Consider the following 20,581-nt stretch of genomic DNA (forward strand, 5'->3'; position numbering starts at 1 on the left):
CTCGACATAGGGATAGTGATCTGGCAGCGGTGGTGGTTGCGGCGTTAACTAACTTCTTAAAAGCTTAATATTTCAAAAGGAAGAATACTTGGGTCCTTCATATTTTGTATATAAATGCCTTATTTTATGAAGTTTCTGTCTGTCATATGTCCATTGTCCTTGACCTCGTTTTCATTGTTCAGTGACTACTTGAAAAAAATGTTAAGATTTTTAGTATTCTTAATTTCTCTCTTATTATGAATTAAAGGAAAACTATATTTGGTATGTGCGTACCTTGCAAGGTCCTCAGGCCCGTCAGACAGTTTTCACTTGACCTCGACCTCATTTCATGGATCTGTCACAGTGAACAAGGTTAAATTTCGAGGTCAAGTCCATATCTCAGATACTATAAGTACTAGGTCTACTATATTTGGTATATGGAATGATCGTAAGGTGTACATGTCCAACTGGCAGGTGTCATCTGACCTCATTTTCATGGTTCAGTGGTTATAGTTAAGTTTTTGTGTTTTGGACTGTTTTTCTAATACTGTATGCAATAGGTCTACTATATTTGGTGTATGGAATGATTGTAACGTGTACATGTTCAACTGGCAGATGTCATCTGACCTTGACCTCATTTTCATGGTTCAGTGGATAAAGTTAAGTTTTTGTGTTTTGGCCTGTTTTTCTTATACTAACTGTATGCAATAGGTCAACTATATTTGGTGTATGAAAATATTTTAAGATGTACATGTCAGTCTGGCATGTTTTATTTGACCTTGACCTCATTTTTACCGTTCATTGCTCAATGTTAAGTTTTTTGGTCTATTTTTCTAATACTATTAGCAATAGGTCAATTATATTTGGTGTATGGAATGATTATAAGGTGTATTACATGTATCATGTGTATATAATAATGTCTGTCTAGCAATTATCATCTGACCATGACCTTATTCTCATGGTTTATTTGTCAATCTTAAGTTTACCTGGTTAAGTTTGTTTCTTAGATACTATATGCAAAAGGTCAAGTGTATTTAAAGCATGTAATGATTGTAAGGTGTACATGTCTGTCTGGCAGGGTTCATCTGACTTTGACCTCATTTTCATGGTTCATTGATCAATATTAAGTTCTCCTGGTTAAGTTTGTTTCTTAGATGTGCAATAGGTCAACTATATTTAAAGCATATTTTGTGTATGGAATGATTGTAAGGTGTACATGTATTTCCAGTTTGGTTTACCTGACATTTGACCTCATTTTATCATGTTAAGTTTATGTGATAGTTGTAGTAAAGCTTTATATTTGGAACTATCAACATAATATCAATGGTTAGTAAAGAAGGCGAGACATTTCAATCTTGTTTTAAACTGGTCCACCTTATGGTCCAAAGTAGCCAAAGTTAAACTTAGTTTAATTTTAAGAAAAATAATTCTTGGGATTCTGTGATATATATGCTATATCTAAGCATATAATTAAATTTTTGATTTTGAGCACAATTTTCAGGAGTCAAAAATTAAACTTCGTTTGAATTTAACAAAAAGTGTTTATATGGGGTTCTTTGATATGCTGAACTTAAGTCTACATGTAGATTTTGGACTTTTTGTTTGTAATCATTATTGGTTCACATTGCAGTTCAAAGGGTCCAAAATAAACTTTGTTGGATTTTCTTTAAAATTGGAATTCTAGGTTTTTTTTTATATGCTGATTCCAACCATGTGTTTAGAATTTGGATCTTGGACTATAATTGGTAAATATCCAATTCTGAATTATTTAAGTACTTAATCAGACTCTAAATTTATAGATGTATTGCACAACTAACAGAAATTTTAAGTTGAGTTATAGTTTAAAATAGAGTTGCTGATTCAGATATATATTACCGGTAATAGACTTGTATCTTTTTCTGTACAATATGGACCATAAAGTAAGAATGATTTAGTTTTCTATTGAATATCAGAGGGATTTCTGGAATGATGGCACCGCTTTTAGAAGAAGAAGAGAATTATATCAGATTAGCCTTGTTATTGAAAGGAGTGTCACCAAGAGCAGTCCGTACTTTCTTTGACAAAGAATTTCCACCTACACATCTACCATCAACATTAAATAAAAACTACAATACTCTCTACGACTTGAATTTAAAAAGAATCTTGAACCAGGCTCAGTGGAATCTTTTGTTTCCAAAAAATGGTACGTATTTCATATGTCTACAGAAATATAGTAGTTCTGCTTTCAATTAGGTTTGTTAATTGTCAATCTGATTGAGATACAGATGTTGTGGCCACACTTTGCTTATAAGTATCCAACAACTTAAGTCAAAGACAAACTGACAATACCATGGCAAAAACAAATTAATTAGCTAAGAAATAAACAAAAGTCTGCAAAACACAATATAGAAAACTAAAAACTGAACCCCATCAAAATCAGGTTTACAGGGGTGATAGAAGGTTCTTGAGAAAGGTAAGCAGATCCTGTTCCACTTGTGGCCACGTCATGTTAGGTTGTGGTGGCAGTGGATTTTTTTTTTTTTTTCTAAATTATGTTTCTACCATGAGGCCATGGTAAACTTTGAAAATTGTTATCATATATGAGGACAGTCCCTTAACAAAATAAAATGAAATATGAAAAAGATGCTACCTGACCTGCCCTATTTTTTAAAGACTGGCCAGAACACACACATACATAACTGACCTGTAAACAGACATAGATTACAATATGTTAGGTAGTTGTACCATCTTTAGTGTGTTAACATACAATTTGTCAGATACATGTAGCTTGTCACTCAGTAGTGTGTAAACAATCAATATGTCCGGTAGCTTGGTCATTCTGTTGTGTGTAAAAAAACAATATGTCAGGTAGCATGGTCACTATGTACTTTGTAAACAAACAATATTTCTGACAGCTTGGTCATTCTGTACTGTGTACAAAAATATGTCAGGTAGCTTGGGTACTCTGTAGTGTGTAAAAAACAGTATGTCCGATAGCTTGGGGTCTTTGAAGTGTGAAACAAACAAGATGTCAGGTAGCTTGGGCTCTCTGTGGTGTGTAAACAAACAATATGTCAGATAGCTTGGGCACTCCGTGGTGTGTAAGCAAACAATTTCTCAGGTAGCTTGGGATCTCCGTAGTGTGTTAACAAACAATATTTCAGGTAGCTTGGCCATGCAGTCTTAACTGTGTAAACAAACAATATGTCAGGTAGCTTGGCCACTATGTACTGTGTAAACAAACAATATGTTCGGTAGCTTGGCCACTATGTACTGTGTAAACAAACAATATGTCAGGTATCTTGGCCACTATGTACTGTGTAAACAAACAATATGTCAGGTAGCTAGGTACTCTGTACTGTGTAAACAAACTATATGTCAGTCATGTAGCTTGGGGACTTTGTTGTTAACTTATACCCTACATGACCTACCTATTATGTTATCTGTTAATTTTGTTCTCTTCTTCAATATGCATGAAAATTTGCCACTGGATGTTGAACAATACATCCATCTATGTCAATGAATGTATTTCCAAAACAAACCAAATATGATGTTATAAAACTTTCAGAAAAATATCAAATAATGTAAAAATATATCAAATAAATGAATGCTATCTTGACATGAGAAGAATAAGACAGAAAAAAGCAACATTATGGCACCAGTCAGGAATTAACTCATCAAAAGAAAAAATATAGGGAAAAAATGTATTTCATGAAATTTGTTTTCCATACATGGTGCTGTATGAATTTATTTACCAGTCACTTTAACTCTGCTGAATTCTGTATTTGAGGATAGGAATAACTGTTGACGGTCAATGTCTGTTGTTGTTACAGGTGTACCTGATTCCAAAACTTTTGATGTAACATTGATGATCTGTTTGACCAGAAACTTGACATCTGTCACTCCTCCAATCAATGGATTTGACAAGCTACCACTACCAGGGGAGACAACTCCAGGGCCTGATCTTGCCAGGATTAAATGGTACAGAAATATATTAGCTCATCATGATAGTAACACTATGCCAACATGTGATTTCAATACAGCATGGAGAAATGTAGTAGATGTAAGTACATTCTTAAACAAATAATAATGTTGTACAATATGGGACCTAGCAACTACAGGTCTGCATACGGTTTCAGCAATGAGCAAAACCCATACCATAAAGTAAACTAAACACGGACAAGGCATGATTAACACAATGTTAAAAAGAAAATAAACAACCTAATTTATTAATGAAACAATAAATGAAAAAAAAAAGTTGTAGAAAACCAATGAATTGACAGCTCCTGATTTGGTCTTTACATGTATTGTTAAAAATGTTTGTGAGCACTCAACCCGTCTCTAACCTGTGACAGTAGTGTAAAAGAGAGGCAAAAGATACCAAAGGGACATTCAAACTCATAAGTCGAAAATGAACTAAAACACCATGGCAAAAAACGAACAGCCATGAATGTATGTTACGGTAAAACATAACATTAAATTAAAAAAAAAATCAGTTGAAAAGGGCTTGACTCATCAGATCGACAAACAAAAATCTGATACATGTGATAAGAGTAAAGAAATAAAGCACGTACAGTTACTGACAACTTATATTAATAAACTAGTAGAAGAAATACATCGTACTTCACACACTAAGATATCAATCAGTACAAATCATCTAGTGGATTTAATGCAAAGACATCATCTTATTATATATGAGTCACAATTTCAATTAATTGACTAAAATGTTGGCATAATTTTTTTATTCATCCTGGGACATATATTTCCTGAGGTTTTTTCATCATCATAAATCTAAAACCTATACCTGACCCCAAAAAATTACTTCTTATGTATATATAAAGATAGCAACTCTGTTTATGGTAACTCTTTGAAATTTTTGTTTATAGGCTGTAAGTCGATTGGGTGGTGTGTCAATGAATCAGGAGTGCCAAGATCTAAAAGTAAAAATGTTAGATCAGTCAAACCAGGAAATTATGCTGGAAATCAAACAATCACAGGAAGAAATGAAGGAACTGAGACGAACAATGGACATTGAAAACTCAACCATCAGGGAAAATCTGAGAGATCTGCAAGATTCCCATAATACTTTACAGACAGAAAACTCAAGAGCTACAGAAAATCTAAGAGATTTGCAAGATTCCCACACTTCTTTACAAACAGAGCACTCAAGCACTATGAAAAATCTGATAGATCTGAAAGATTCCCATAGTACTTTACAAATTGAACACTCAAAAGTCACAGAGATGTTAAAAGACCCAATACCATGGAACATAAGAGGTATATAAAATACTACAAGAAGACAGAGTACTGTAGTAAATTCAGAGTTATATAGGGGACATATACAAACAGTTTCTTAAAGTTCTTCTATATTTTCCAAGTTATCTATTTTTCAATTCAGTAAAATTTTGTAGATATTACCTGATCAATACATTGTATGTTGGATTTGTCATCAATATTATTAGGTGAAAATAATACTCTGAAATGATATTAGCAATTGAATTTTTTTATTGAAAGAATCATTCTTAGCGTATTAACATGCAGTTTAGATATTTTAGCTGAAAATGTTCCAGGCTTCAGGTACTATAAATAAAACTTAAATCAAAGTTTAATAGGAAAGATATTTGGATGCTTAACAATTCACACATGTACAGGTAGACAAATCCTACGTCTTGACAAGGAAATTAAAGAGCTGAATTATTTTGTATCGTTTAGTAAAGATGCCTTATATTCTGAAGTTTCAGGATTCTATGACTGCAAACAAAAAAACTTAGATGCTATGTTTTATTTTTTTTAATTATAAATGAGATCAGCTATGTGGATTAATTATGTTTATAGGTCAACTACATATTGTGTATATATTTGGAAATTTATGATGAAATTGCAAAACAAATCTTTTGTTAATTTTATCATTCAATGATTATGTCAAACCAATTATCAATACCATATGTAAATATAAAAATTTGAAGATGTGGTATGATTGCCAATGAGACAACTCTTCACAAGAGACCAAATGACATTGAAATTAACAACTATAGGTCTCTTACGGCCTTCAACAATGAGTAAAACCCATACCACATAGTCAGCTATAAAAGGCCTCGGAATGACAAATGTAAAACAATTCAAACGAGAAAACTAACAGCCTGATTTATGTACAAAATAATAAATGAAAAACAAATATGATAAACCGCAACAGTCAATTTTCCATACTATATGTCAAACCAACTGTCCATACCATCTGTCATGTAAATTGTCTATATCATATGTCAAACCAATTTTCCATACCATATGTCAAGCAAATTGTATATACCTAATGTCAAGCAACTTGGCTATACCATATATGTCAAGTCAATGGTCTATACCTAATGTCAGGCCACTTGGCTATAGCGGATGCCAAGTCAATTATTATGTCAAACCAATTGCCCATACCATATGTTAAGCCAATTGTCTATACCTAATGTCAAGCCACTTGGCTATACCTTATGTCAGGTCAATAAGTTATACCATATGTCAGGTCAATTAGCTATACCATATGCCAAGTCAATTATTATGTCAAACCAATTGTCCATACCTTTTATGTCAAGTCAATTGTCCATACCATATGTCAAGTCAATTGTCTATACCTTATGTCAATTCACTAGTCCTGCACATATGTCAAGTCAATTGTCTACTCCATATGTCAATTCACTAGTCCTGCACATATGACAAGTCAATTGTCCATACATAATGTCAATTCCATAGTCCATACCATATGTGAATTCCATAGTCCATACATAATGTCAATTCACTAGTCCTTACCATATGTCAAGTCAATTGTCAATATTATATGTCAATTCAATTGTTCATACCATATGTCAAGTCAATTGTCTTAACCTATGTCAAGTCAATTGCCCACACCATAGGTCAGGTCATTTGTCTTTAACATATGTCATGTCAATTGTCTATACCTAATGTCAATTCCATAGTCCATATCATATGTCAATTCCATAGTCCATACCATATGTCAAGTCAATTGTCCATACCATATGTCAATTCAAAATCTATACCATATTACAATACAATAATCTATACCATATGTCAAGTCAATGGTCCATACCATATGTCAAGTCAATTGTCCATACCATAAGCCATGTCATTTATCTCTATTTCATGTTAAGCGGTTTTTTTTTCTATACCATTTGTCAAGCAAATTGTCCATACGAATTGTCAAGTCCAATGTCTATACCAATTGTCAATACAACAATCTATTCCATATGTCAAGTCTATTGTCTATACAATATGTCAAGTCAATTGTCCATACAATATGTCAGGTCAATTGTCCATACCATATGTAAGTTAATTGTCTATAACTCATGTCAATTCCATAGTCAATAGCATATGTCAAGTCAATTATCCATACCATATGTCAGTCTATTTTCTATACAATATGTCAGGTCAATTGTCTATACAATATGTCAGGTCAATTGTCCATACCATATGTCAAGTCAACAGTCCATACCATAAGTCCTGTCAATTTTTGTATGGCATGTTTAGCGTTTTTTCTATGTTGACAATTTGTCAAGCAAATTGTTCATACCATATGTCAAACCAATTGTCTATACCATATGTCATGTCAATTGTCTGTATGACATATAAAGCGTTTTTCTTTACCATTTGTCCTGCAAATTGCCCATATCATATATCAAACCTATTCCCTTTGCATATCGTTCATAGATCAAGCCTTTTGTCTATACCATATGTCAAGTCCTTTGTCTATACCATATGTCAAGCCTTTTGTTTATAACGTTAGATCAAGCACTTTGTCTATACCATATGTCAAGCCTTTTGTTTGTTTGTACCGTATTTCAAGCCTTTTGTATATAACATATGTCAAACAAATTTTCTTTACCATATATGTCAAAACAATCCTTAACTTTTATCTTGAAAGAATGAGTATTCAAAGAATTGTCTAATCTTATTTTCCAGAACAAATTACTGAGAAATTAGAAAGTTGGAAAGAAGATGACAAAACATTTATAGAAACAAAAGGAGCAAAAAGTGTATTAAAGTATATTAAAGAAAACTGTTGTGTTGTTGTCACAGCAAGTTCTGGTACTGGAAAATCATCATTGGTGCGTCATGTAGCTTTACAGATGCAAAATGAAGGCTATGAGATTTTACCAGTATCAAATCCTAAGGAAATCATCAAGTGGTACAATCCAATTAAGAAGATATTGTTTGTTGTGGATGATTTTTGTGGAACATATAGTTTAAATCCAATGGAGTTTGAAAACTGGAAAAATTTGATGGAAAAAATTAAAGCATTAATAGAAAAGAAACCAGTGAAGTTAATTATGTCTTGTAGACTACAGGTTTATAAGGATGGACAAATGAAATCGTTGTCATTCTTTCAAGCGTGTGAATGCAATCTTCTGTCTGCCGATTTGTGTTTATCAAACTCAGAAAAACAATGCATAGCTAATTACTACCTGAAAACAAACTCTTCTAAGGTTAATGAATTTTATGACATGTATGACTGTTTTCCTCTTTTGTGTCAGTTACACAGCAAAAACCCAAAACTGAACATTATAGATTTCTTTACGAATCCATTTACAGTTTACAAAGAAGAGATAGATAAATTACAGTTAGGAGCACATGGAAAATATTGTGCACTTGCACTATGTGTAATGTTTAACAATCAGTTGAAAGAAGAATGGCTTACTGAAGATGTGGATGAAAACATCAAAACAATTATAAAGAACACATATGAAGCTTGTAAAGTGGTTGAAGGGACGTCAAGATTGGTTCTACGTGATGAGCTGGATTCACTTACTCATACATTTATCAGAAAGGATGGTGAAGTGTACAGAACTATACATGACAAGCTGTTTGACTTTCTTGCTTTTTACTTTGGTAGTGAAATGATTTATTGTTTAATTAATAATGCTACAAGTCAATTTATTAGTGAAAGATTTTTATATGAAAGAAAAAAAAAAAGTGATGAATTGACAATTATTTTACCAACGAGATATCAGCAAATGTATATAAACAGAATGATAGATGACTGGTCAAGAGGAGAGGTAGTGGATGTCTTCTGTAACATCAATATGGACAATTGTATCTTCAGACAACAATTCCTAGTAGGTATTCAAGGCTTAGCAATATCACAACAAAAACAATTGGCCAGTTCATATGACACTGATAACAAAGGTACTCCATTGATACAGTGTTGTTTTATAGGAGATATGGATTTAGTTAAATGGTGTCTACATCATTGTGTCAGTAATGTAAACCATTGTCGTAATATTGATAAGGTATCACCTCTGTACATTGCTTGTCAGGAAGGACATACTGAAGTAGTTAAAATGTTAATAAACAATAAGGCAGACATTAATAAGTGTACAGATACTGGTGAATCACCTCTGTACATTGCTTGTCATAAAGGACATACTAAAGTAGTTCAGATGTTAATAAACAATAAGGCAGACATTAATAAGTATAGTGATACTGTAGTATCACCTCTGTACATTGCTTGTCATGAAGGACATACTGAAGTAGTTCAGATGTTAATAAACAATAAGGCAGACGTTAATAAGTGTACAGATACTGATGGAATATCACCTCTGTACATTGCTTGTCAGAATGGACATACTGAAGTAGTTAAGATGTTAATAAACAATAAGGCAGACATTAATAAGTGTAGAGATATTGGAACATCACCTCTGCATGTTGCTTGTGGGCAAGGACATACTGAAGTAGTTCAGATGTTAATAAACAATAAGGCAGACATTAATAAGTGTACAGATAGTGGAGTATCACCTCTGTACATTGCTTGTCAGAATGGACAAACTGAAGTAGTTCAGATGTTAATAAACAATAAGGTAGACATTAATAAGTGTAGAGATACTGGAGAATCACCTCTGTACATTGCTTGTCATAAAGGACATACTAAAGTAGTTCAGATGTTAATAAACAATAAGGCAGACATTAATAAGTATAGTGATACTGTAGTATCACCTCTGTACATTGCTTGTCATGAAGGACAAACTGAAGTAGTTCAGATGTTAATAAACAATAAGGTAGACATTAATAAGTGTAGAGATACTGGAGAATCACCTCTGTACATTGCTTGTTATAAAGGACAAACTGAAGTAGTTCAGATGTTAATAAACAATAAGGCAGACATTAATAAGTGTACAGATAGTGGAGAATCACCTCTGTACATTGCTTGTCAGGAAGGACATACTAAAGTAGTTAAGTTGTTAATAAACAATAAGGTAGACATTAATAAGTGTAATGATAAAGAAGTATCACCTCTGTACATTGCTTGTTATAAAGGACATACTGAAGTAGTTCAGATGTTAATAAACAATAAGGCAGACATTAATAAGTGTACAGATAGTGGAGCATCACCTCTGTACATTGCTTGTCAGGAAGGACATACTAAAGTAGTTCAGATGTTAATAAACAATAAGGTAGACATTAATAAGTGTAGAGATACTGGAGCATCACCTCTGTACATTGCTTGTCAGGAAGGACATACTGAAGTAGTTCAGATGTTAATAAACAATAAGGCAGACATTAATAAGTGTAATGATAAAGAAGTATCACCTCTGTACATTGCTTGTTATAAAGGACATACTGAAGTAGTTCAGATGTTAATAAACAATAAGGCAGACATTAATAAGTGTACAGATACTGATGGATTATCACCTATATTTATAGCATGTTATAAAGGCCATGCAGAGATTGTTGAATTGTTATTGAAACATAAAGCAGACTGTTACCATAAATGGAAAGGACTTACACCGTTAAATATTGCTAGAAGAGAAAACCACAAAAATATTGTACATTTATTAGAGAGATGGAACAAACAATCAATATAATTATTATGCATAGCAGTGGTTTAAGGACAGTAATCAGAACACTAAATTGTAAAACACTTGCTTCAAGTTTTTATTTCGCAATATTAAAATAATGCAATTTTAATTAATTTCTTCTCATGTTGATTTATGTCAGCATGGATTGTACAGTTTTCATATGACTGCAAAATTTTTGCGGTCGAATATTGGTATCACGTCGGTGTCATCGTCGTCGTCCGAAGACATTTGGTTTTCGCACAATAACTTTAGTATAAGTAAATAGAAATCTATGAAATTTAAACACAAGGTTTATGACCACAAAAAAAAGGTTGGGATTGATTTTGGGAGTTTTGGTCCCAACAGTTTAGGAATTAGGGGCCAAAAAAGGGCCCAAATAAGCATTTTTCTAGTTTCCAGACAATAACTTGTGGAATGGTGTATGGATCTCTCTGAAATTATACCACAAGTTTCCATACCACAAAGGGATGGTAAGAATTGTCTTTGGGGGTTATGGCTCAAACCGTTAAGGAATAAGGGGCAAAAAAAGGGGAAAAACAAGGGTTTCCAGGTTAATGGACAATTACTTAAAAATACAAAACATAATTTAAAAGCAGTGTAAGGGAGGTAATTCAAATGTGTCACTTACACTGCTTTTAAATCATGTATATTGGAAATTTGCCAATAATTTTAGTATTAATAAATTCCATTGGAAATTTGCCAATAACTTAAGTATAAGTAAATATAAATCTATGAAATTTAAACACAAGGTTTTAAACCACAAAAGGAAGATTGGGATTGATTTTGGGGGTTATGGTCCCAACAGTTTAGGAATTAAGGGCCTAAAAAGGGGTCCAAATAAGCTTTTTTTCTAGTTTCCAGACAATAACTTGTGTGTAAGTGTATGGATCTTTCTGAAATTGTACCACAAGGTTCCATACTGAAAAAGGAAGGTTGGGATTGATTTTGGGGATTATGGCTCTAACTGTTTCAGAATTAGTGGCCAAAAAGGGGCCAAAACAATACTTTTCTAATACTTTGGATAAATTGCTTATTTCTTGACCAATTTCAATGGGGTTTTATTCTTGAATTCTTGGGGTTCTTTAATATGCTGAATCTAACCGTGTATTAAGGTTTTGGATTTTGGCCCCATTTTTAAATTGGTTCACATTGAGGTCAAAAGGGTCCAAAATTAAACTTTGTTTGATTTCATCAAAAATTGAATTCTTGGGGTTCTTTGATATGCTGAATCTAAACATGTATTTAGATATTTGATTATGGGCCCAGTTTTCAAGTTGGTCCAAATCGGGGTCCAAAATTAAACTTTGTTTGATTTCAACAAAAATTGAATATATGGGGTTCTTTAATATGCTGAATCTAACAGTGTATTAAGTTTTTGGTTTTGGACCCCGTTTTAAAATTGGTCCACATTGAGGTCCAAAGGGTCCAAAATTAAACTCTGTTTGATTTCATCAAAAATTGAATTATTGGGGTTCTTTGATATGCTGAATCTAACCGTGTATTTAGATTCTTAATTTTTGGTCCCGTTTTCAAATTGGTCTACATTAAGGTCCAAAGTGTCCAAAATTAAACTTAGTCTGATTTCAACAAAAATTGAATATATGGGGTTCTTTGATATACTGAATCTAACCGTGTATTAAGTTTTTTAACTTTGGGCCCTGTTTTTAAATTGGTCCACATTGAGGTCCAAAGGGTCCAAAATTGAACTTTGTTTGATTTCATCAAAAATTGAATTACAGGGGTTCTTTGATATGCCGAATCTAACCGTGTATTTAGATTCTTAATTTTTGGTCCCGTTTTCAAATTGGTCTACATTAAGGTCCAAAGGGTCCAAAATTAAACTTAGTTTGATTTTAACAAAAATGAATTCTTGGGGTTCTTTGATATGCTGAATCTTAACATGTATTTAGATTTTTGATTATGGGCCCAGTTTTCAAGTTGGCCCATATCAGGGTCCAAAATTAAACTTTGTTTGATTTGAACAAAAATTGAATATATGGGTTTTTTTGATATGCTAAATCTAACCGTGTATTAAGATTCTTAATTTTTGGTCCCGTTTTCAAATTGGTCTACAGTAAGGTCCAAAGGGTCCAAAATTAAACTTAGTTTGATTTTAACAAAAAATCAATTCTTGGGGTTCTTTGATATGCCGAATCTTAACATGTATTTAGATTTTTGATTATGGGCCCAGTTTTCAAGTTGGCCCAAATCAGGGTCCAAAATTAAACTTTGTTTGATTTTTACAAAAATTGAATTACAGGTGTTCTTTGATAAGCCGAATCTAACCGTGTATGAAGTTTTTGGATTTTGGGCCCTGTTTTTAAATTGGTCCACATTGAGGTCCAAAGGATCCAAAATTAAACTTTGTTTGATTTTATCAAAAATTGAATTACAGGGGTTCTTTGATATGCCGAATCTAACCTTGTATTTAGATTCTTAATTTTTGGTCCCGTTTTCAAATTGGTCTACATTAAGGTCCAAAGGGTCCAAAATTAAACTTAGTTTGATTTTAACAAAAATTGAATTCTTGGGGTTCTTTGATATGCTGAATCTAAACATGTATTTAGATTTTTGATTATGGGCCCAGTTTTCAAGTTGGTCCAAATCGGGGTCCAAAATTAAACTTTGTTTGATTTTAACAAAAAATGAATAAATGGGGTTCTTAAATATGCTGAATCTAACCGTGTATTAAGTTTTTGGATTTTTGGCCCCGTTTTTAAATTGGTCCACATTGAGGTCCAAAGGGGCTAAAATTAAACTTAGTTTTATTTCATCAAAAATTGAATTACAGGTGTTCTTTGATAAGCCGAATCTAACCGTGTATTTAGATTCTTAATTTTTGGTCCCGTTTTCTAATTGGTCTACATTAAGGTCCAAAGGGTCCAAAATAAAACTTAGTTTGATTTTAAGAAAAATTGAAATCTTGGGGTTCTTTGATATGCTGAATCTAACCGTGTATATAGATTCTTAATTTTTGGTCCCGTTTTCAAATGGGTCTACAGTAAGGTCCAAAGGGTCCAAAATTAAACTTTGTTTGATTTTAACAAAAATTGAATTCTTGGGGTTCTTTGATATGCTGAATCTAAACATGTATTTAGATTTTTGATTATGGGCCCAGTTTTCAAGTTGGTCCAAATCGGGGTCCAAAATTAAATTTTGTTTGATTTCAACAAAAATTGAATATATGGGGTTCTTTAATATGCTAAATCTAACCGTGTATCAAGTTTTTGGATTTTGGGCCCCGTTTTTAAATTGGTCCACATTGAGGTCCAAAGGGTCCAAAATTAAACTTTGTTTTATTTCATCAAAAATTGAATTACAGGGGTTCTTTGATAAGCCGAATCTAACCATGTATTTAGATTCTTAATTTTTGGTCCCGTTTTCAAATTGGTCTACATTAAGGTCCAAAGGGTCCAAAATTAAACTTAGTTTGATTTTAACAAAAATTGAATTCTTGGGGTTCTTTGATATGCTGAATCTAAACATGTATTTAGATTTTTGATTATGGGCCCAGTTTTCAAGTTGGTCCAAATCGGGGTCCAAAATTAAACTTTGTTTGATTTTAACAAAAAATGAATAAATGGGGTTCTTTAATATGCTGAATCTAACCGTGTATTAAGTTTTTGGATTTTTGGCCCTGTTTTTAAATTGGTCCACATTGAGGTCCAAAGGGTCCAAAATTAAACTTAGTTTTATTTCATCAAAAATTTAATTACAGGTGTTCTTTGATAAGCCGAATCTTACCGTGTATTTAGATTCTTAATATTTGGTCCCGTTTTCTAATTGGTCTACATTAAGGTCCAAAGGGTCCAAAATAAAACTTAGTTTGTTTTTGAGAAAAATTGAAATCTTGGGGTTCTTTGATATGCTGAATCTAACCGTGAATATAGATTCTTAATTTTTGGTCCCGTTTTCAAATGGGTCTACAGTAAGGTCCAAAGGGTCCAAAATTAAACTTTGTTTGATTTTAACAAAAATTGAATTCTTGGGGTTCTTTGATATGCTGAATCTAAACATGTATTTTGATTTTTGATTATGGGCCCAGTTTTCAAGTTGGTCCAAATCGGGGTCCAAAATTAAACTTTGTTTGATTTTAACAAAAATTGAATATATGGGGTTTTTCATTAATATGCTAAATCTAACCGTGTATCAAGTTTTTGGATTTTGGGCCCCGTTTTTAAATTGGTCCACATTAAGGTCCAAAGGATCCAAAATTAAACATTGTTTTATTTCATCAAAATTGAATTACAGGGGTTCTTTGATATGCCGAATCTAACCGTGTTTTTAGATTCTTAATTTTTGGTCCCGTTTTCCAATTAATCTACATTAAGGTCCAAAGAGTCCAAAATTAAACTTAGTTTGATTTTTACAAAAATTGAATTCTTGGGGTTCTTTGATATGCTGAATCTAAACATGAATTTAGATTTTTGATTATGGGCCCAGTTTTCAAGTTTGTCCAAATCGGGGTCCAAAATTAAACTTTTTTTGTAGTTTGATTTCAACAAAAATTGAATATAAGGGTTTCTTTGATAAACTGAATCCAACCGTATATTAAGTTTTTTTGATTTTGGGCCCCGTTTTTAAATTGGTCTACATTAAGGTCCAAAGTGTCCAAAATTAAACTTAGTCTGATTTCAACAAAAATTGAATATATGGGGTTCTTTGATATACTGAATCTAACCGTGTATTAAGTTTTTTAACTTTGGGCCCCGTTTTTAAATTGGTCCACATTGAGGTCCAAAGGGTCCAAAATTGAACTTTGTTTGATTTCATCAAAAATTGAATTACAGGGGTTCTTTGATATGTCGAATCTAACCGTGTATTTAGATTCTTAATTTTTGGTCCCGTTTTCAAATTGGTCTACATTAAGGTCCAAAGGGTCCAAAATTAAACTTAGTTTGATTTTAACAAAAATGAATTCTTGGGGTTCTTTGATATGCTGAATCTTAACATGTATTTAGATTTTTGATTATGGGCCCAGTTTTCAAGTTGGCCCATATCAGGGTCCAAAATTAAACTTTGTTTGATTTGAACAAAAATTGAATATATGGGTTTTTTTGATATGCTAAATCTAATCGTGTATTAAGATTCTTAATTTTTGGTCCCGTTTTCAAATTGGTCTACAGTAAGGTCCAAAGGGTCCAAAATTAAACTTAGTTTGATTTAAAAAAAAAAATCAATTCTTGGGGTTCTTTGATATGCCGAATCTTAACATGTATTTAGATTTTTGATTATGGGCCCAGTTTTCAAGTTGGCCCAAATCAGGGTCCAAAATTAAACTTTGTTTGATTTTTACAAAAATTGAATTACAGGTGTTCTTTGATAAGCCGAATCTAACCGTGTATGAAGTTTTTGGATTTTGGGCCCTGTTTTTAAATTGGTCCACATTGAGGTCCAAAGGATCCAAAATTAAACTTTGTTTGATTTCATCAAAAATTGAATTACAGGGGTTCTTTGATATGCCGAATCTAACCTTGTATTTAGATTCTTAATTTTTGGTCCCGTTTTCAAATTGGTCTACATTAAGGTCCAAAGGGTCCAAAATTAAACTTAGTTTGATTTTAACAAAAATTGAATTCTTGGGGTTCTTTGATATGCTGAATCTAAACATGTATTTAGATTTTTGATTATGGGCCCAGTTTTCAAGTTGGTCCAAATCGGGGTCCAAAATTAAACTTTGTTTGATTTTAACAAAAAATGAATAAATGGGGTTCTTAAATATGCTGAATCTAACCGTGTATTAAGTTTTTGGATTTTTGGCCCCGTTTTTAAATTGGTCCACATTGAGGTCCAAAGGGGCTAAAATTAAACTTAGTTTTATTTCATCAAAAATTGAATTACAGGTGTTCTTTGATAAGCCGAATCTAACCGTGTATTTAGATTCTTAATTTTTGGTCCCGTTTTCTAATTGGTCTACATTAAGGTCCAAAGGGTCCAAAATAAAACTTAGTTTGATTTTAAGAAAAATTGAAATCTTGGGGTTCTTTGATATGCTGAATCTAACCGTGTATATAGATTCTTAATTTTTGGTCCCGTTTTCAAATGGGTCTACAGTAAGGTCCAAAGGGTCCAAAATTAAACTTTGTTTGATTTTAACAAAAATTGAATTCTTGGGGTTCTTTGATATGCTGAATCTAAACATGTATTTAGATTTTTGATTATGGGCCCAGTTTTCAAGTTGGTCCAAATCGGGGTCCAAAATTAAATTTTGTTTGATTTCAACAAAAATTGAATATATGGGGTTCTTTAATATGCTAAATCTAACCGTGTATCAAGTTTTTGGATTTTGGGCCCCGTTTTTAAATTGGTCCACATTGAGGTCCAAAGGATCCAAAATTAAACTTTGTTTTATTTCATCAAAAATTGAATTACAGGGGTTCTTTGATAAGCCGAATCTAACCATGTATTTAGATTCTTAATTTTTGGTCCCGTTTTCAAATTGGTCTACATTAAGGTCCAAAGGGTCCAAAATTAAACTTTGTTTGATTTTAACAAAAAATGAATAAATGGGGTTCTTTAATATGCTGAATCTAACCGTGTATTAAGTTTTTGGATTTTTGGCCCCGTTTTTAAATTGGTCCACATTGAGGTCCAAAGGGTCCAAAATTAAACTTAGTTTTATTTCATCAAAAATTTAATTACAGGTGTTCTTTGATAAGCCGAATCTTACCGTGTATTTAGATTCTTAATATTTGGTCCCGTTTTCTAATTGGTCTACATTAAGGTCCAAAGGGTCCAAAATAAAACTTAGTTTGATTTTGAGAAAAATTGAAATCTTGGGGTTCTTTGATATGCTGAATCTAACCGTGAATATAGATTCTTAATTTTTGGTCCCGTTTTCAAATGGGTCTACAGTAAGGTCCAAAGGGTCCAAAATTAAACTTTGTTTGATTTTAACAAAAATTGAATTCTTGGGGTTCTTTGATATGCTGAATCTAAACATGTATTTTGATTTTTGATTATGGGCACAGTTTTCAAGTTGGTCCAAATCGGGGTCCAAAATTAAACTTTGTTTGATTTTAACAAAAATTGAATATATGGGGTTTTTCATTAATATGCTAAATCTAACCGTGTATCAAGTTTTTGGATTTTGGGCCCCGTTTTTAAATTGGTCCACATTAAGGTCCAAAGGATCCAAAATTAAACATTGTTTTATTTCATCAAAATTGAATTACAGGGGTTCTTTGATATGCCGAATCTAACCGTGTTTTTAGATTCTTAATTTTTGGTCCCGTTTTCCAATTAATCTACATTAAGGTCCAAAGGGTCCAAAATTAAACTTAGTTTGATTTTTACAAAAATTGAATTCTTGAGGTTCTTTGATATGCTGAATCTAAACATGAATTTAGATTTTTGATTATGGGCCCAGTTTTCAAGTTTGTCCAAATCGGGGTCCAAAATTAAACTTTTTTTGTAGTTTGATTTCAACAAAAATTGAATATAAGGGTTTCTTTGATAAACTGAATCCAACCGTATATTAAGTTTTTTTGATTTTGGGCCCCGTTTTTAAATTGGTCCACATTGAGGTCCAAAGAGTCCAAAATTAAACTTTGTTTGATTTCATCAAAAATTGAATTACAGGGGTTCTTTGATATGCCTAATCTAACCGTGTATTTAGATTCTTAATTTTTGGTCCCGTTTTCAAATTGGTCTACATTAAGGTCCAAAGGGTCCAAAATTAAACTTGGTTTGATTTTAACAAAAATTGAATTCTTGGGGTTCTTTGATATGCTGGATCTAAACATGTATTTAGATTTTTTATTATGGGCCCAGTTTTCAAGTTGGTCTAATTCGGGGTGTAAAATTAAACTTTGTTTAATTTCAACAAAAATTGAACATGTTGAATATGTGGGGTTCTTTAATATGCTGAATCTAACCATGTATTTTGATTTTTGGGCCCATTTATCAAATTGGTCCACATTGAGGTAAAAAGGGTCCAAAATTAAACTTTGTTTGATTTCATCAAAAATTGAATTACAGGGGTTCTTTGATAAGCCGAATCTAACCGTGTATTTAGATTCTTAATTTTTGGTCCCGTTTTCTAATTGGTCTACATTAAGGTCGAAAGGGTCCAAAATAAAACTTAGTTTGATTTTAAGAAAAATTGAATTCTTGGGGTTCTTTGATATGCTGAATCTAACTGTGTATTTAGATTCTTAATTTTTAGTCCCGTTTTCAAATTGGTCTACAGTAAGGTCCAAAGGGTCAAAATTAAACTTAGTTTGATTTCATCAAAAATTGAATTACAGGGATTCTTTGATAAGCCGAATCTAACCGTGTATTTAGATTCTTAATTTTTGGTCCCGTTTTCTAATTGGTCTACATTAAGGTCGAAAGGGTCCAAAATAAAACTTAGTTTGATTTCATCAAAAATTGAATTCTTGGGGTTCTTTGATATGCTGAATCTAAACATGTATTTAGATTTTTGATTATGGGCCCAGTTTTCAAGTTGGTCCAAATCGGGGTCCAAAATTAAACTTTGTTTGATTTCAACAAAAATTGAATATATGGGGTTCTTTAATATGCTAAATCTAACCGTGTATCAAGTTTTTAGATTTTGGACCCCGTTTTTAGATTGGTCCACATTGAGGTCCAAAGGGTCCAAAATTAAACTTTGTTTTATTTCATCAAAAATTGAATTACAGGGGTTCTTTGATAAGCCGAATCTAACCGTGTATTTAGTTTCTTAATTTTTGGTCCTATTTTCAAATGGGTCTACAGTAAGGTCGAAAGGGTCCAAAATAAAACTTAGTTTGATTTCATCAAAAATTTAATTCTTGGGGTTCTTTGATATGCTGAATCTAAACATGTATATAGATTTTTGATTATGGGCCCAGTTTTCAAGTTGGCCCAAATCGGGGTCCAAAATTAAACTTTGTTTGATTTGAACAAAAATTGAATATATGGGGTTCTTTGATATGCTAAATCTAACCGTGTATGAAGTTTTTGGATTTTGGACCCCGTTTTTAGATTGGTCCACATTGAGGTCCAAAGGATCCAAAATTACACTTTGTTTGATTTCATCAAAAATTGAATTACAGGGGTTCTTTGATATGCCGTATCTAACCGTGTATTTAGATTCTTAATTTTTGGTCCCGTTTTCAAATTGGTCTACATTAAGGTCCAAAGGGTCCAAAATTAAACTTAGTTTGATTTTAACAAAAATTGAATTCTTGGGGTTCTTTGGTATGCTGAATCTAAACATGTATTTAGATTTTTGATTATGGGCCCAGTTTTCAAGTTGGTCGAAATCGGGGTCCAAAATTAAACTTTGTTTGATTTCAACAAAAATTGAATATATGGGGTTCTTTGATATGCTAAATCTAACCGTGTATGAAGTTTTTGGAATTTGGGCCCCGTTTTTAAATTGGTCCACATTGAGGTCCAAAGGATCCAATATTAAACTTTGTTTGATTTCAACAAAAATGAATAAATTGGGTTCTTTAATATGCTGAATCTAACCGTGTATTAAGTGTTTGGATTTTGGGCCCCGTTTTTAAATTGGTCCACATTGAGGTCCAAAGGGTCCAAATTAAACTTTGTTTTATTTCATCAAAAATTGAATTATAGGGTTTCTTTGATAAGCCTAATCTAACCGTGTATTTAGATTCTTAATTTTTGGTCCCGTTTTCAAATGGGTCTACAGTAAGGTCCAAAGGGTCCAAATTTAAACTTAGTTTTATTTTAACAAAAATTGAATTCTTGGGGTTCTTTGATATGCTGAATCTAAACATGTATTTAGATTTTTGATTATGGGCCCAGTTTTC

The 20,581-nt window shown here is 32.3% G+C and overlaps 1 protein-coding gene and 1 long non-coding RNA gene across 11 annotated transcripts; one reads left to right on the forward strand and one right to left on the reverse strand.

Annotated features, from left to right (window-relative positions):
• Positions 1 to 1,846: 1,846 nt before the first annotated feature.
• On the forward strand, positions 1,847 to 10,923 carry LOC127724554 (uncharacterized). Its single transcript, XM_052231536.1, has 5 exons — positions 1,847 to 2,161; positions 3,792 to 4,021; positions 4,845 to 5,235; positions 7,921 to 9,317; positions 10,410 to 10,923. Exons 1-5 carry the CDS (start codon positions 1,945 to 1,947, stop codon positions 10,818 to 10,820), a joined length of 2,646 nt encoding a protein of 881 aa, XP_052087496.1. The 5' UTR covers positions 1,847 to 1,944; the 3' UTR covers positions 10,821 to 10,923.
• On the reverse strand, positions 9,249 to 10,796 carry LOC127724555 (uncharacterized). 10 transcript variants are annotated; one of them, XR_007992575.1, is made up of 5 exons: positions 10,546 to 10,636; positions 10,249 to 10,446; positions 9,952 to 10,149; positions 9,754 to 9,852; positions 9,249 to 9,354 (listed from the first exon to the last, which is right to left on the reverse strand). It is a non-coding gene; the product is annotated as an uncharacterized LOC127724555 (long non-coding RNA). The 10 variants fall into 10 exon arrangements; XR_007992576.1 differs by having other exon boundaries at positions 9,352 to 9,453; XR_007992573.1 differs by lacking the exons at positions 9,249 to 9,354; positions 10,546 to 10,636 and adding exons at positions 9,507 to 9,654; positions 10,648 to 10,796 and having other exon boundaries at positions 10,249 to 10,347.
• Positions 10,924 to 20,581: the final 9,658 nt, after the last annotated feature.

The sequence above is a fragment of the Mytilus californianus genome, unplaced genomic scaffold, assembly GCF_021869535.1.
Source record: "Mytilus californianus isolate M0D057914Y unplaced genomic scaffold, xbMytCali1.0.p SCAF_14, whole genome shotgun sequence".
Lineage (NCBI taxonomy): Eukaryota > Metazoa > Mollusca > Bivalvia > Mytilida > Mytilidae > Mytilus > Mytilus californianus.

Bases quoted from the DNA above. Each gene is read 5' to 3' on its own strand.
- LOC127724554 (XM_052231536.1), top strand. From the start codon at position 1,945: ATGATGGCACCGCTTTTAGAAGAAGAAGAGAATTATATCAGATTAGCC. The intron at 5,236-7,920 runs GTATATAAAATA...CTTATTTTCCAG, and splicing joins AATACCATGGAACATAAGAG to AACAAATTACTGAGAAATTA. The intron at 9,318-10,409 runs GCAGACATTAAT...ATAAACAATAAG, and splicing joins AAATGTTAATAAACAATAAG to GTAGACATTAATAAGTGTAG.